This window comes from Sus scrofa, chromosome 9, assembly GCF_054392235.1.
Source record: "Sus scrofa isolate SSC_HxYL_T2T_F1_AM1 chromosome 9, Sscrofa_HxYL_maternal_Yorkshire_Landrace_v2.0, whole genome shotgun sequence".
NCBI classification, from domain to species: Eukaryota; Metazoa; Chordata; class Mammalia; order Artiodactyla; family Suidae; genus Sus; species Sus scrofa.
Window position 1 is genome coordinate 11,278,666 of NC_139391.1, and position 14,666 is coordinate 11,293,331.

At 57.4% G+C, this 14,666-nt stretch overlaps 1 protein-coding gene across 18 annotated transcripts in view; it reads left to right on the forward strand.

The window, feature by feature from the left end:
• MYO7A (myosin VIIA) overlaps nt 1-14,666 on the forward strand; it is an 89,694-nt gene that overhangs the window by 9,551 nt on the left and 65,477 nt on the right. For 7 of the 18 annotated variants that reach the window (XM_084974593.1, XM_084974595.1, XM_084974598.1 and 4 more), the window contains exons 1-3: nt 2,009-2,212; nt 7,883-7,996; nt 12,318-12,470. In XM_084974593.1, the coding sequence (XP_084830719.1) occupies nt 2,072-2,212; nt 7,883-7,996; nt 12,318-12,470 (408 nt within the window). In that variant the 5' untranslated portion in view covers nt 2,009-2,071. 18 annotated transcript variants of the gene reach the window in all.

Here is a 14,666-nt window from a genome sequence, read left to right on the forward strand (position 1 = left end):
GCAGGGAAGAGCGTGGGGGTGGAGCATTCCTGGCAGAGCACCCAGCATAAGCCAAGGTGGGAGGCCCTAGCCTCTGTGGCCAGGCGGCCAGAGACAAGGATTGGGGAGCAGGGAGCCTTGGCCCTGGGAGAGACTCTAATAGGATGCCAGCGTGGGTCCCAGAGGCATGAGACCTGCTTCCCAGACCCGATGTGCAGCCACCTGCAGGGAGGGGGACGACTACCAGGCTTCATGGCAGGGGTGGCCTGGGTATAGGGGATTGAGCCCCGGGTCTGAGTCAGGCCAGATCAGGCTCTCAGGACTTTGCTGGGTCTTGCTGAGGGGGCCGCTCTCCATGCCCCAGACCTGTCTTACCATCCTTCCTTCTTACCTCTGCTTCTCTTTGCTTTGCCGTCCCCTCTTCTGGAACACTCTCCTCCCTCATGCCTGCCCCCGCCCCCCCCCCCCCAAATCGTGATGCCACCACAACAGTGACTTTCTCGGTTACTGAGAGTGATCACTCATACAACATTTGCTCTAACAGGCACCAGCCTGAGTGAGTTACACACCCCTGTTGAATCCTGACAAGCACCTGTTATTCTGTCATTGGAAAGATGAGGAAACAAAGGCACATGGAGGTTGAGGAACTCGCCCGAGGGCACATCGCAGGTGCATGGCTGCATCCATATTGAACCCCTATTGGCTCAGAGTCTGACCTCTTAGTGGCTATGCTATCCTGTCTCTCCAGGGCTCCTCGGTCCCTTATCTGGTGGTACCATCCTTATCGGTGTCTGGGTCTGACTACCCCTTAGGCTGGAAGCTCTGAGGAGCGCGTCTCCTAAGCTTTAGGCTGAGCTGATGAAGGCTGGTTAAATCAACGGATGGAAGGGTGCCTGGAAACCCACCCCCAGCCCCTCCCTGGGTCTGAGGGTCTGGGTCCTGTTCCCATGGACTCCCCTCGGTGGGTGAGCCGGCGTTGGGGTGCTTGTTCTGGGCTTAGCTTGGGGAAGGCCCGCTCCTGAGAGCAGGGTCCCTGAGAGGGCACAGTCAGCCAGCTGTGTTCTGGGTGGCAGAGCCCCGGGTCCCGAGGCTGGGCTGGGGGTGGAGGCTGGGCTGGGTAGAGGGGAGCCTCGGTCCGGAGGGCAGCTCCGAGTTCTCAGTGAGGCATCGCTGTGTCCTTCTTTGCTGTTTTCCCTGCGCTTCGCTGTGGTTTGCTTGCCTAGGACAGACAGTTGGGTCTTCCAGGATTCCAGACCATGCCAAGGCCAAAAAAAACGAGGCCTTGAAGAGAGAATGGGAGGAAAGAGGAGAGGAAGCTACGGATAAGTGGGGAGAGGGAAGAAAGCAGGCGTAGGAGGAGGGTCACAGGGCCTGGGCACCCCTGGATGGGACGGTGGCCACTGTGGCTGGTGGCCCAGCACAGACGTGAGCTGGGGTGAGCTCTGAGCCATTAGGGGTGGCTTGCTGTCCTGGGGAACCACGGGACAACCCCCCCCCCGGGGGGGGGGGTGGCAGGAGATCCTCCACTGGCTGGCCTCAGAGGGGCAGGACCCAAGGCAGACTCCTGGGGGGGGTTTCCTCCCAAAGTCCCCCCTCCCAGCTCAAGACTTAGCTGCCCTCACTTCCCAAGGGCAGTCAGTGGGCTGGAAAGATCTCTGACTCACCTTTCCTTTAGCTTGAAAATTTCGTGAAGTATATTGAGTTCTCCATAATATCCCCGCGTTTCTTTCCCTAGAAAACATGCTGATTTCCTCCAAAACTGCCCTCAAGGGGAGGGTCCAGCTGCCTCGTTTGTGCCGAGGCCCACAGCTCCGTGCCTGGGTGCCTGGGTGCTGCCCGCTGCGGTCCCCGAGAGGGCATCCTGACATTCCTGGGTGTCGGGGGTCTGGCCAAGCTGGGAGGGGGCCTGGGGCAGCGCGGGCGCCCCCTCCCCTCTCCCGGCCCGCGGGCGTCACCTAAGCCGCCGTTGCCATGGGCCCGCGGCAGATGGCCGGGTTTAGGGTTCCCCGGCTGGCGGCGCGCACGGGATTAGGTGAATTAGGGAGTCTGAGAAGGGCTGCTGCCCAGAGCCGCGGCCGGGCCCCTCCGCGCCATGGAGCCCCCTGCCCACCCCGCGGACCCCGCCGACCCGAGCGATCCCGGCCACCCCGCCGAGGCGCGCGCCAAGCAGCCCGGCAAGTGGGCGCTGGTGCGCAGCCTGAACCAGGCGTTGAAGACTTACGCGGTCCTGCCGGTGAGGCCCGGGCCGGGGCGGGGGGAGGGCGCGCCTCGGGCACTTGCTTCTGGGCCTCGGTTTCCCCGCCTGTCAGCGGCCAAGCAGGTTGCAGGGTCGCAAAGCCCTAGGGTGCTCTCAGAAGATCCGGCCTTTGCTGCGCGCTCGTCCCTGACCCGCCCTGTGAACTTGGCTCCCTCCGCCCCTCCCCAGGCAAGGAGCTGGTGCAGCCGGAAACTGGAGGTGGGTGGGTCAGCTCGGGCAGGGGCTTCCCTGCCTTTGCCCTTGGGCTGGGGCAGGGAGCGCCTCCAAGTGCACCGAGGGGCTCGGTCTGGGGACCTGCTGAGGAGCGCCCCCAAAGCTTAGCCTCGGGACGCTGCCTGGCTCAAGGGCGCGCCTGGCAAGTCAGTTTGGACCGTCTTTACCACCTGTGAGAATGGAGCTAAGACCACCAGTGTCCCAGAGTGATTATGGGAAATAAGTGAGGGGCCAACAGGCCCTGAAACAGACCCCTTATCATGCCACAGACAGGGAAGGAGCCCCAGGCCCTGGCCCAGAGGGAAAAAAGGCATAAAAGACTGAAGCCCTGGGGAGGTGATATTGATCTGATCCTGGGCTCAGGAGGGAAGGCAGGTGAGCAGCAAAGACACCTTCCCTTCCTAGGGGTCTCTCATCTTCACAGGCACTGACCCCTCTTTTAAGGCTGGCGAGCACTAAGGCCCAGAGGGACTGAAAGACTTACCCCAAGTCACAGCCTTCCATCTGAGCCCGGATCTCTTAACCCATCTGTTCATTGTGAATGTGGGCCGGGGTCCCTGGAGCGAGGCCCCGCTGGGGTTGCGGGGTACTCTCGAGAACATGTAGACAAAGCATCTAGGCAGTCACCAGCCGGGGCCTGGAAAGCCACTCATCTGACAGCCAAGAAGCTGGAACTCGCCCCAGGTTGCGCAGCCGCACTGCGGCGGGTGTCCACCGCACATGGGACTTGAGTCGGGGTGAGGTCCCTGTGGGGAGCAGGTGGGGTGGCAGGAATGGGGCCAGAGGCAGTCATGGGTTGCCGGGGGTCTGGCTGTGAGAGGGGAGGGCCCCATAGGGTTACACCTGGGGGCCCGGCACCCCTTTCTTCTCCTTTCTGCCCCTCAAAAATGTGTCCTGTTCTTTCACATCTCTCCCACCCCCCCAGCCCCACCTCACCCCACCCATCCAGCAGCACCTGACTCCCCCTGTTTTTGGTGCGGGCTCTGCTCCACAGAGGCTCACCGTCTCATCAGTCACCGATTTGATGAGTGACTATGGCCAGTTCCTTTCTCTCTTTGGGGCTCCGTTTCCGCATCTGTCAAAGGAGGACCCTCAGAACCAGGCTGCATGCTGATGCCCCCCCCCAGGACTTTCCTTGGGGCCACAGGGAACTGTCCCCCTCAGAGCTGCTCAGACCCCAGCCTCCCCCCATAAGCCTCTTCCCTGTCAGGTTAGCCTCATTCCTCAAGTTCTGGCCCAGAGCAGACAAAGTGAAGTCATTGCCTTCCTGGTGACAGGCCTTGGCTAGGAGGGGTCTAGTCCCTTGTGTTTGCTGTGCCGCCCTCAGCTGGAGCTTCCAGTTTGCTTTTTGGGCCCACGAACCGTCTCTGGCCAGGGGTCCTACCTGGGCTTCCTGTTCTGTGGGCAGAGTGGGGTTCAGGGTGGGGCCCGGATCTGGAGTTTGCCAGGCTTGGGCTTCATTCTTGTCTTTATCACAAAACACCTGTGTGACCTTGGGCCGGTTTCTTGGCCTCTCTGAGGACATGAAGTGGAGCTAGAGCCCTCTGCCTGGGTAGGGTCGTGAAGTTTCATGAGATCGCTCGTGATGGGGAAGCATCGCCCCATTACCTGGCTACTTGCGGCGGACACTGCGTCAGCCCAGAGAGTGTCCCGATGCCACTGCCCGCCACGGCTGGCCCCCAGGACCCAGGCACACCCATGACCTCTGTCACACGCTCCCTCTTGCACACTCACACACCCTCTCAGGCATAGGCCCACACGCTCCTCCTCCCACTGAGAGGAAAGCACGCTTCTCTGTGTGTGGGAAGTCACAGCTGGAGGACACAGACCACCCCGCCCTCAGGGGCTACAGGCCGGGGGGAGTGGACACAGAGGGCGATGACCCATGTCCTGCTGGCTGTGTGGCCAAGCCTGGGGGCTGGAGGAGTGCCCATGTGCTCCACGCAGCAGCCAGTGTGAAAATCTGTCCTTGGTGCCATTATCTCCTGCTTTAGAACCTTCCAATGGGCGTTCCTGTCATGGCGCGGTGGTTAATGAATCCGACTAGGAACCGTGAGGTTGCGGGTTCGATCCCTAGCCTCCCTCAGTGGGTTAAGGATGCAGCGTTGCTGTGAGCTGTGGTATAGGTTGCAGACATGGCTCGGATCCCGTGTTCCTGTGGCTCTGGTGTAGGCCGGTGACTACAGCTCCGATTAGACCCCTAGCCTGGGAACCTCCATATGCTGCAGGTGCGGCCCTAGAAAAAGGCAAAAAGACAAAAGCAAAAAAAAAAAAAAAAAGAGAGAGAGAGAACCTTCCAATGGCTTCTTGACATACTTAAAAGGAAGTCCAGCTTCTGTCTGTGGCTCACAGGGCCCCGGGCAACGTGGTGCTGCCTGCTTCCTCTGGGTTCCCCCCACATTTAGCTCCCACTGGGGCTTTTCTCTCCCCTCTGTTCACAACTCGGTCTTCAGAGTCAACTGGCTCTCAGCGGGCTCTCTGCAAATATGTACTGAATGAATGAACCAGCTCTTCAGGGGGCGGGGGGGAGGAGGGAGGGGCAGGGAGGAGGGGGCGGGGAAGAGTTACTCGCAGGTGGGTGTCCACTCCGGGGAAAGGTGGGGTGGGATGGGCAGCAGGTGGAACAGAACAGCCCCAGCACTGGTGTGTCAGGTTGGCTGTGAGCCATCACTTAGGAGCGGGTGACGAGTATGGCAGGAGGCACATCTTGGGTGTGGGACTAAAGCACTCATGAGGATTAAATGGGACAGTTTATGGGAAGCAGCCATGCAGCCTGGGCACACAGTAGGTGCTCAGCAAATGTGTGAGTCCCTCTCGCTTCCTAGAAACTCTCCGAGTATTCTTTTTTGGGGGGCGGGGGCTGCATCCTTGGCATGTGGAAGTTCTCAGGCCGGGGATCAAACCTGTGCTGCAGCTGTAATGAGAGCCATAGCAGTGACAATGGTAGATCCTTAACCCAGTGACCCACCAGGAAACTCCGTATCTTTACTTTTCCTGGGAGAAAGCTTGGGTTCTGAGTTTGTCTCTTTAACATGGGCGAAGCTCCTATGAAGTGAAGGCCCATAGTGGCAGTTGTGGCTGAAAAAGACTTGGCTGAACAAGTGATGAGTCAGTGGGGGACTCATCGAGCCCACCCCTCACAGGAAACCGAGGCTCAAAGGGGTCAGTGACTTATCCAAGGCAAAGCAGATCCTGGAACCCAGTTCCATGGCCCAGAGCTGTTTCCCTGGGTCATTCCCATGGGCTTATTTCATTGTGAATCAGTTATAGCAGCTGTTACATTTCTAGGCCACCTGATAGGAAGCTTTATTTTTATTAGGTAGGCCTAGGTTCTCTTACTTTCCTGTTTGGGGAAACACCCCAAAGCAGTTCTCTAATTAAGATTAGACTAAAGGGAGTTCCCGTCGTGGCGCAGTGGTTAACGAATCCGACTAGGAACCATGAGGTTGCGGGTTTGGTCCCTGCCTTATGCTCAGTGGGTTAAGGGCCCGGCGTTGCCGTGAGCTATGGTGTAGGTTGCAGACGAGGCTCGGATCCCGTGTTGCTGTGGCTCTGGCGTAGGCCAGTGGCTATAGCTCCGATTGGACCCCTAGCCTGGGAACCTCCATATGCCGCGGGAGCGGCCCAAGATATAGCAAAAAAAGGACAAAAAAAAAAAAAAAAAAAAAAAAAAGAAATAAACTCAAACTAGATAAAAAAAAAAAAAAAAAAGATTAGACTAAAGGAGTTCCCGCTGTGGCTCAGTGGTTAACAAATCCGATGAGCAACCATGAGGTTGCGGGTTCAATCCCTGGCCTCGCTTGGTGGGTTAAGGATCTGGTGTTGCCGTGAGCTGTGGTGTGGGTTGCTGACGTGGCTCGGATCCCGTGTTGCTGGGGCTCTGGTGTAGGCCGGAGACTAAAGCTCCGATTTGACCCCTAGCCTGGGAACCTCCGCATGTCGTGGGTGCGGCCCTAGAAAAGATAAAAAAGACAAAAAAAAAAAAAAAAAAAAAAGATTACGCTAAAATTCAAACCCTTCACCTCCAGGCCAGTGAGAGTCTGAGTCCTGGATCTTGCCCCCCTCTCTCTCCTCAGGCCCTGCCATAACCATGTCCTTGCTGTTCCTTCCTGCCTCAGGGCCTTTGCACTTGTCATCTCCTCTGCCTACAAGTCTACCCCTGCTTGTTCCTAGCCTGGCTGCTTCTTGCCCTTCTGGTCTCAGCTCAGAGGCTGCCTCCATAGCGTGGCTTCCCCAGCTACTGTGTCCGTGGCTGGCTCGGTCCTTCTCCACCCCTGGTGTGCTTACTGCCCTCACAGCACTCACACCATCCCTAGTGACCCTGTTAATGTCCTTGCGACATTGTTTCCTGTCTCCTCCCAGCTAGAATGCGGACTCCATGCTCGCTGCTCCATCTCTGGCATTTAGATCCATCAGCACCGCCTTCTCAGTGGGGGATCAACACACGCTCGTTGAAATGTATCAGTGATGAAAGCGGTTGTTTCAAGTCCATCCTCTGACTCTGGATTTTATCGATTGATTGATTGATTGTCTTTTTAGGGCCACACCCATGGCATGTGGAGGATCCCAGGCTAGGGGTTACACTGGAGCTGTAGCCCCTCGGCTACACCACAGCCACAGCAACGCAGGATCTGAGCCATGTCTATGGCCTGGACCACAGCTCATGGCAACCCTGGATCCTTAACCCAGTGAACGAGGCTGGGGATTGAACCTGTGTCCTCATGGATGCTAGTCAGATTTGTTTTTGCTGAACCAAGATGGGAACTCCTGACTCTGGGTTTTAGATTTGGATTCCAGGCACCCTTACTGAATGTGTAGTGAGCCAGGACCTGTGCCGGATGCTGCAGGGGACACAAAGGTGATGCTCCCCTGGCCCCAGGTTGGGCTGTCTCCACAAGCCAGGAGACAGTGTGGCTGAGAGCGAGGCCCATGTGTATCGCGGGGCCTGGCACAGACAGTGTCCCTGCAGGGGAGTCATACCTACGACTGTGAGTGTTGAGCCAGGAGGTGACAGGGCCTGCTTGGGTGTACTGGGGGGATGCCTCCTCTTGGACAGAGGTTTGGGTGTCTTGGCGTTTCTGCCTGCCGTACGTGTGGGTACAGAGCCTTGGGAGAGCCAGGCTTTGCGCAGGCCTGGGTTCGAAGCTGCCCAGCTCTGTGGTCTCAGCTTTTCCTCTCTCTGAGCCTCTGCTTACCCCTCTGTAAATTGGGACCAGTAATGGCTGCCACGGCAGAGGGACCGATGAGATGGCATAAGTGCCCAGCTGAGGGCCTGGCACTGTGGCTTCTGCAAGTGCAAATTCCCTTTCCTTCTCTCTTCTGGGGTTGGCACAAGCGCCTCTGGTGGTGGTGGTCTGGTGGGCACAGGGCTGCTCGGAAGGGGTGCCCGATGCCCCTCCCTGCTCAGCTGGCCTGGGACTCTCTCACCCACAGGGGGACTACGTCTGGATGGACCTGAGATCTGGGCAGGAGTTCGATGTGCCCATCGGGGCGGTGGTGAAGCTCTGCGACTCGGGGCAGATCCAGGTGGTGGACGATGAAGGCAATGTGAGTCGCCTGCTCCCGTCCTGCCCTGCGCCTTGGGGGGGGACACACAGGCCAGCAGGTGACTGTCCGAGGCAGGGACCAGGGATGGAGGTGGTGCCTGTGTCCCACTTCTGCCCCTCAGATCCCCCTTCCTTCCTGAAGCTTTCCCCACGACCCTCTCACAAGGCCTGTCCTATGTCCACTGCCCTTTGGTCCCTTCTAGTTAGAGACGTGTGTCTATGTGGCATGTGGGTGTGTATGGTGGGGGGTGGGGTGGCAGCAGGCTGGGTGCTCCTCAGGTTCAGGACTGCCTTGGGGTCAGACAGACTGGATTCATATCCCATCCTGCCCTCTTACTAGCTCTGCAACCTTGGCCAAACCTCCTTCCCTTCGAAACCTCAGTTTCCCCTTCTGTAAAATGGGGCCAGTAGCACTCTCACCCGGCTGTTGACACCTATGTGAGAGCACCTGTGAGTGCCTCAGTAAAGGGAGGGTGAGTCTGAAGATGCCCAGAGTCTCATTCCTGGGGATGCAGCATCACGTGACCTCGTCCACCCTGGCACTGCCCTCGAATCCGTCTAACAGATGAACCCTTTATCTCTTGTGACCCCGAGGGCAAGGGACACAGGAAGCGTGAGTTTGGTAGGTAGGGAGCATGGGGCCTTGGCGGGGGTGGGAAAGGTCGGAAGGCAGGGTCCTGGCTGACTGGAGAGCGTGGCTGGACGAGGGTCCAGAAGGGAAGCCCAGAAACTCGGCACATGTGTGTACGTGCGTGCGAACATGTGTGGTATGTGTGAATGTGTGTGGTATGTGTGTACTGTATACTATGTGTGCACGTGTGTGCCACGTGTGTGTGTGCGTGGCACGTGTGTACATGCGAGGTGCCTCTGTACTGTACGATACGTGTGTGCGTGTGTGATATGTGTGTACGTGTGTAACGTGACGGGGGACATGCAGACGTGGTTCACACAAGGTTGCAGCTTAGTGGGGACACGAGGGATCCAGGGAGATTCAGTTCCACCATAGTTTGTGCTGTGCCAGCGCTGGGGATGAGACAGCACTGAGTCCCCGTCTTAGCCTCCTCGTCTGATGGGAGTGGAAGAGGGTGCAGTGACTTGGGGCAGAAGGCTCTGTCGGGGGACAGCAGAGGGCTCTGGCCCCTGGAGTCCCCGTGATGGACGTGGAGGAGGCGGGGACATCACTGTTACACCTGCAGCCCCCAGGGACACCCTCCTTGGGGTTGGCAAAGCCCTTTGACCTGAGTTCTCTCTTTGGGTTCTCAGAGTGTCTGTGGAGGCAGGGAGGACAGTCAGTGTCACCCCAAGGGGAAACTGGAGCCCAGAGAGGGACCCCCAGGACCAGGCACACAGCTCGTGAGTGATGGTGCCAGGGTCAAGACCCAGGGCCTCTGGCCTCGGTGGGTGTGTTTCCTCTCTCAATGTCTCAGTGGCAGCTTGGGGACTCAGGTTGTGTGAAGCACATTTTTGTCCCCTGGGTTTTAGAACTGGAGTGTCCGCAGCATCAGCTCAGAGGCTGCAGTTCCAGGGCCCTTTAGGAAGCCCCTGTGAGTCTGCGGCCGCAGAAGGGGGCATGGGTTTGGCCCACGCACCAGCCTGGAGCCCCCAGGGTGGGGCCCAGGGACTTTGCAGGCTCGTGTTTCACCTGGGTCATGTTCCATGTCAGATGGTGTCCCGTGACGGTGTCACCGGATCCCAGAGGTCCCCTCCCACTCGCCCCCACCAAGGCCCTGAGAACGGGGGCTGCAGAGCAGGGAGAGATGCGGCTGGCTGGCTGGGAACAGGTTTGCGGGGTGGGTCTGCTTCAGGGGCAGCGGGCCCCTGGGGGCTTCCAGCCTCTTCTTTCACCACCTCTCTCTCCACTCCCACTCCCTCCACTGCCCCCCATCTAGACCATCATCTTTGACCCCACTGTCTGCCCACAAACCCCCTCATCTTGAGGGCAGGGACTAGGTGAGTCGCATCTGGTTCCCCAGAGCGCTACAGAGGGTCTCCCTAGAGAAGGTTCTTTATAAAGACTTGCCGAATGAACACTCAAGGTCACGGTTCCAGGCCTGACAGGCATCCTGATGCTCTCTCTGCCTTTGTCCAAGTTGTTCTCCCTGCCAGAGGCACCCCTTCCTCCTTTACAGAGGGTGGGGTCCCTGCCTCTCCCTGCTCAGGGCCAGGCCAGTGCTTTCCCAAATATGTCCCCAGGCCCTGGAATTGGTCATGTTCTCGGCCTCTCCCTCGTTTGCCTTTGGGGCCAGGCCTCAGTTTCTGCCCTGGTTACACTTTGGTCTGTGGACATTGACCTGAGGGGGGCTGGCCTTGGTGGGGGACCTTCCAAGCAGGAAAGGGGTGCGCAGAGGCTCCGCTCTGCCACTGAGCGCAGCCTCCCCCCTCGCATGGGACCCTGCCTGTGAAACAGGGCTGGTAATTCCATGATGCGCTGCTCTGACGAACAAACGAGAACATGCATCGCTTTTACAACCAAATCTAGAAAGCATTCGAGGGATAATAGCCAGCCCTGGTTAAGCAATTGCTAGGCACCAGTGCTTTTTAGACCTGGCAGGAATAAAACAAAGGTTGGCATGATTGTATCAATTAACCCTCGAACACTGCCACCCCCCCCCCCAGAAATGGGACTACTATTCTCGTTCCCATTTCATCAATGAGGTTATTGAGGGTTAGGCAGGCAAAGTGATATGCCCCGGTGGCTCAGCCACGTCTTAGCTCTGTGCTTATGTGCCGTGGGAAGGAATCCGACTTTGGGGTTGAATGGGGCAGGCAGGCAGCTTGCCCAGGAGTCCTCTCGCCGCTGGCCCATGCCTAGTCCAGGGTCTAGGACTGCATCAAGGAGAGGGAACGTTCCACTTGGATCAGCTCGTATCAAGAAAGAGGTTGCCTGGGGGAGAGGAATGTTCCACACGGGGTTGGAAAGTCCAGGCGCGTTCTCTGACCCCTCTACCCAGCCCATTCACGTCAGGGCTGTGTGAGCGCCTGACCGGGAAGGAGAGGCCCCTGGCCCAGGAGGTACCATGAAATGCCAGGGAAACTGGCATTTGGCTGGCCCTGTCCCCGATCCCTTGGAGGCCCTTGGTCCTCTGCTCCTGTTTTCTCATGCAAAGGGATGGGGCTGGAAGAGGGGCTTCTGGGCTCTCTCCATGACTAGGATGCCGCATTCATTCATTCATTCATTTATTTATTTTGCTTTTTAGGGCCACACCCAAAGCACATGCAAGTTCCCAGGCTTGGGGTCAAACTGGAGCTATAGCTCCCTGCCTACACCACAGCCACAGCAACACCAGATCTGAGCCTCTTCTGTGAACTACACCGCAGCTCATGGCAATGCCAGATTCCCAACCCACTGAGTGAGGCCAGGGATCGAACCCACATCCTCATGAATACTAGTTGGATTCGTTTCCTCTGAGCCACAGCGGGAACTCCAGGATGCTGCTTTTAATTCAGACCAGGTTCCTCATCTGTCTCATCAGATTCCCTGTCACTTGGTTCATGCCCTTGTGTGAGGTACTGGTGAACCAGGGATAACAGCAGATATGGAACCTGGCAGGGACGCAACCACACTCAGACAATGGCAACCCAGTGTGACCACTGCCTGGCAGAGGGAGACCCAGGCAATGTGGGAACCCGGAGGAGGCTCCGACCTCGGTCTGGGGAACCAGCTTCCTGCCTAATCCTGAAACTCCCAGGGGTCTGGCATTTGGAAACAGGGAAGAGGCCCCAGAAGGCTTTGGAGGCTTGACTCTGCCTGTTGTGACACCCCAGAGCACAGGAGAGACCCACTTCCCTGACAGGCTGGAGACCACCTGCTGGCGGGCAGGCTTCCAGGGCACAGAGGAAACCAAGCTTGATGAAAGAACCAACGCCATTGACCAGATGTGTGACCATCTGCCACCTGGTGGCAGAAGGAAATATTGCACTCTTGAATAACTGCCTTGTTTACCGAAGCCTGGATTTGAAGCCAATTCTGTCTAAATCCAATGATTACACTTTTCACTCCATCCTGTAAAGTCACTGGAGGGACTAATCCCCTTAATGACAACCATAAGGCAGGGCCAAAGTCCCTGCCATGCCCACCTCTGAGGTCTGCAGAGAATCCACTAAGGGGAGGAGAAGGAGCGGTCAATGGAGGATGGGGGTTGGGCAGTACCATCCTCACGGGCTGCAACCTGTTAGAACTGTGTTTGGCCACAGGAGAGGACAGGGCCCTTAGGGGGTCGCAGAGACCCAGTGCTCCCGTCCCTCCCGGTACCCTTCCCCAGCAGTGTGCAGCCTGGGCTCCAGGAGAACCAGCTGACGTTAGGTGCCCTGTGTCCCCGCAGGAACACTGGATCTCCCCACAGAACGCCACGCACATCAAGCCCATGCACCCCACGTCAGTCCACGGCGTGGAGGACATGATCCGCTTGGGGGACCTCAACGAGGCTGGCATCCTGCGCAACCTGCTCATCCGATACCGAGACCACCTCATCTACGTGAGTGCCGCCCCGCCCACCCAAGCCCCGCCCACCACTGGCCCGTCCACTCCCACGCCTGCCCCTGCACCGCCCCCGGCCCAGCCTGGGCGGCTGGCCACTGAGGAGCAGGTACTCAGCCCCTGTCCGCAGCCCCTCATCCTCTCTTTGGGGCTAGATCTTGTGTGGTCTGTGGTTGCGGAAGAGGGTGGTTTTTTTGCACAAGTTCTGGTGAAACCACTGGGAGACCAGATCAGGGCAAGAATGAATGGCTCAGTGCTTTGCCCAGGGATGGGGGAACCGCTGCCCTCCCGGGGTCTGCTGGGGGTCGGGTCCTCCAGGTCAAGAGGACAAAAAATTTTTGGAGTTCCGGTCGTGGCTCAGTGGCTAATGAATCCGACTGGGAACCCTGAGATTGCAGGGTCGATCCCTGGCCTCACTCAGTGGGTTAAGGATCCCGTGTGGCCATGAGTTGTGGTGTGGGACTGAGCCGATCCCAAGAGGTGAGCTCAGAGACCGTCAGAACAACAAGGACCCACCGAGATCATTTGGTCTAGAGATCCTCATACTTTTTGGCCTCAGGAATCTCTTATGCTCTTAAAAATTTTTGAGGGCCTCAAAGAATTTTTGTCACGTGGGTTATAACTATTGATATTTATCATATTAGAAATTAAAACTGAGATAGTAAAAATTATTCATTAAAAATAACCACAAAAATCCATTACAGGATAATATAACACGACTTTATAAAAAATACATTTGTCGGAGTTCCCGTTGTGGCGCAGTGGTTAACGAATCCGACTAGGAACCATGAGGTTGCGAGTTCGATCCCTGCCCTTGCTCAGTGGGTTAACCATCCGGCGTTGCCGTGAGCTGTGGTGTAGGTTGCAGACACGGCTCGGATCCCACTTTGCTGTGGCTCTGGCACAGGCTGGCGGCTACAGCTCTGATTCGACCCCTAGCCTGGGAACCTCCATAGGCTGCGGAAGCGGCCCAAGAAATAGCAAAAAGACAAAAAAGAAAAAAAAAAATACATATGTCCACATAAAAAGCTTTGTAGTGGGAGTTCCCTGGTGGAGAAGTGGGTTAAGGACTGGCATTGTCACTGCTGTGGCTCAGGTCCCTGCTGTGGTGCAGGTTCGATCCCTGGCCTAGGAAGTTCTGTATGCCATGGGCGCAGCCAAAAACAAACAAATAAACAAACCCAGTAATAAGAGTGGCATTGTTTTACAGTTTTTTCAAATATCTTTATTATCTGGTTTAATCGAAGATAACCTGATTCTCATATCTGTTTCACCTCTAAACTGATGTTGTTTTGTTTGAACTATATGAAGAAAATCTGGCCACACAGGTATGAAGTGGAAAAGACAAGACCTTATAGACTCCCTGAAAAGGAGCCGGGGGTCGTTAGGGGTCTTTGGACCACACCCTGAGAATGGCTGATCTAGCCCCATAGTCCCATTTTATGGGCAGAGAAACTGAGGCTCCATAAGACTTAGCCAGGCCCAGAGCTGTGCAATGGGGTCCCTTCGTCCTTCTGACCCAAGCAGCTCAGAGGTGAAGGAAGCCAGGGATATACAACCATGAGAGAGTAGGAGGGAGCCCCCTGAGGCAGGTCCCCAGGCCAGGCGGCTCAAGGGGTGTGTGTGAGGTGACAAGCGCCTGAGAGAATGCAGATCCGCGTACGGGGTCTGTAGGATTGAGGCCTTTCTCCCAGCTTGGGAGAGCGGTGGGGACCTGGAGGTGGGTGAGCTTGCCAGGTGGCATTTGGGAAGGGACACTGCATGAAGAGAAGGCCTGAGGCAGGGCCATGCCAGGTAAGCGAGTAGCACAGTGTCTCTAAGGTTGTCAGGGCCATGGCGAGGAGACAGGGCTGGGAGAGTCTAGGAGCCTGAGTGGTGTCCCCTGGGGAGGCACAGCAAGCTGCTCTCGGGGCCAGGGGTGCACTCCTTCAGAAGCCTAGGAATTGGGGTGCCTTCAGGGAGGGACCCCGGCCAGCCTCGCCACTCTGTGTCCTTCTGGGGCTTTGGGCTCCCAACAAGAGGCTGTGCTTGGGCTTTTGACATATGTCAACTGCGTAGGCACAGCACGCAGCTTTCTCAGGGGGCCCCTTTGCCCTGGCAAAGCCCCTCTCACTCCTCTCCGACCCAGCGGGCAGGGCACGATGGCTCTTCAGACGTGAGCATCACCCAGACAGGGAGGTGGGGCTGGAACTTG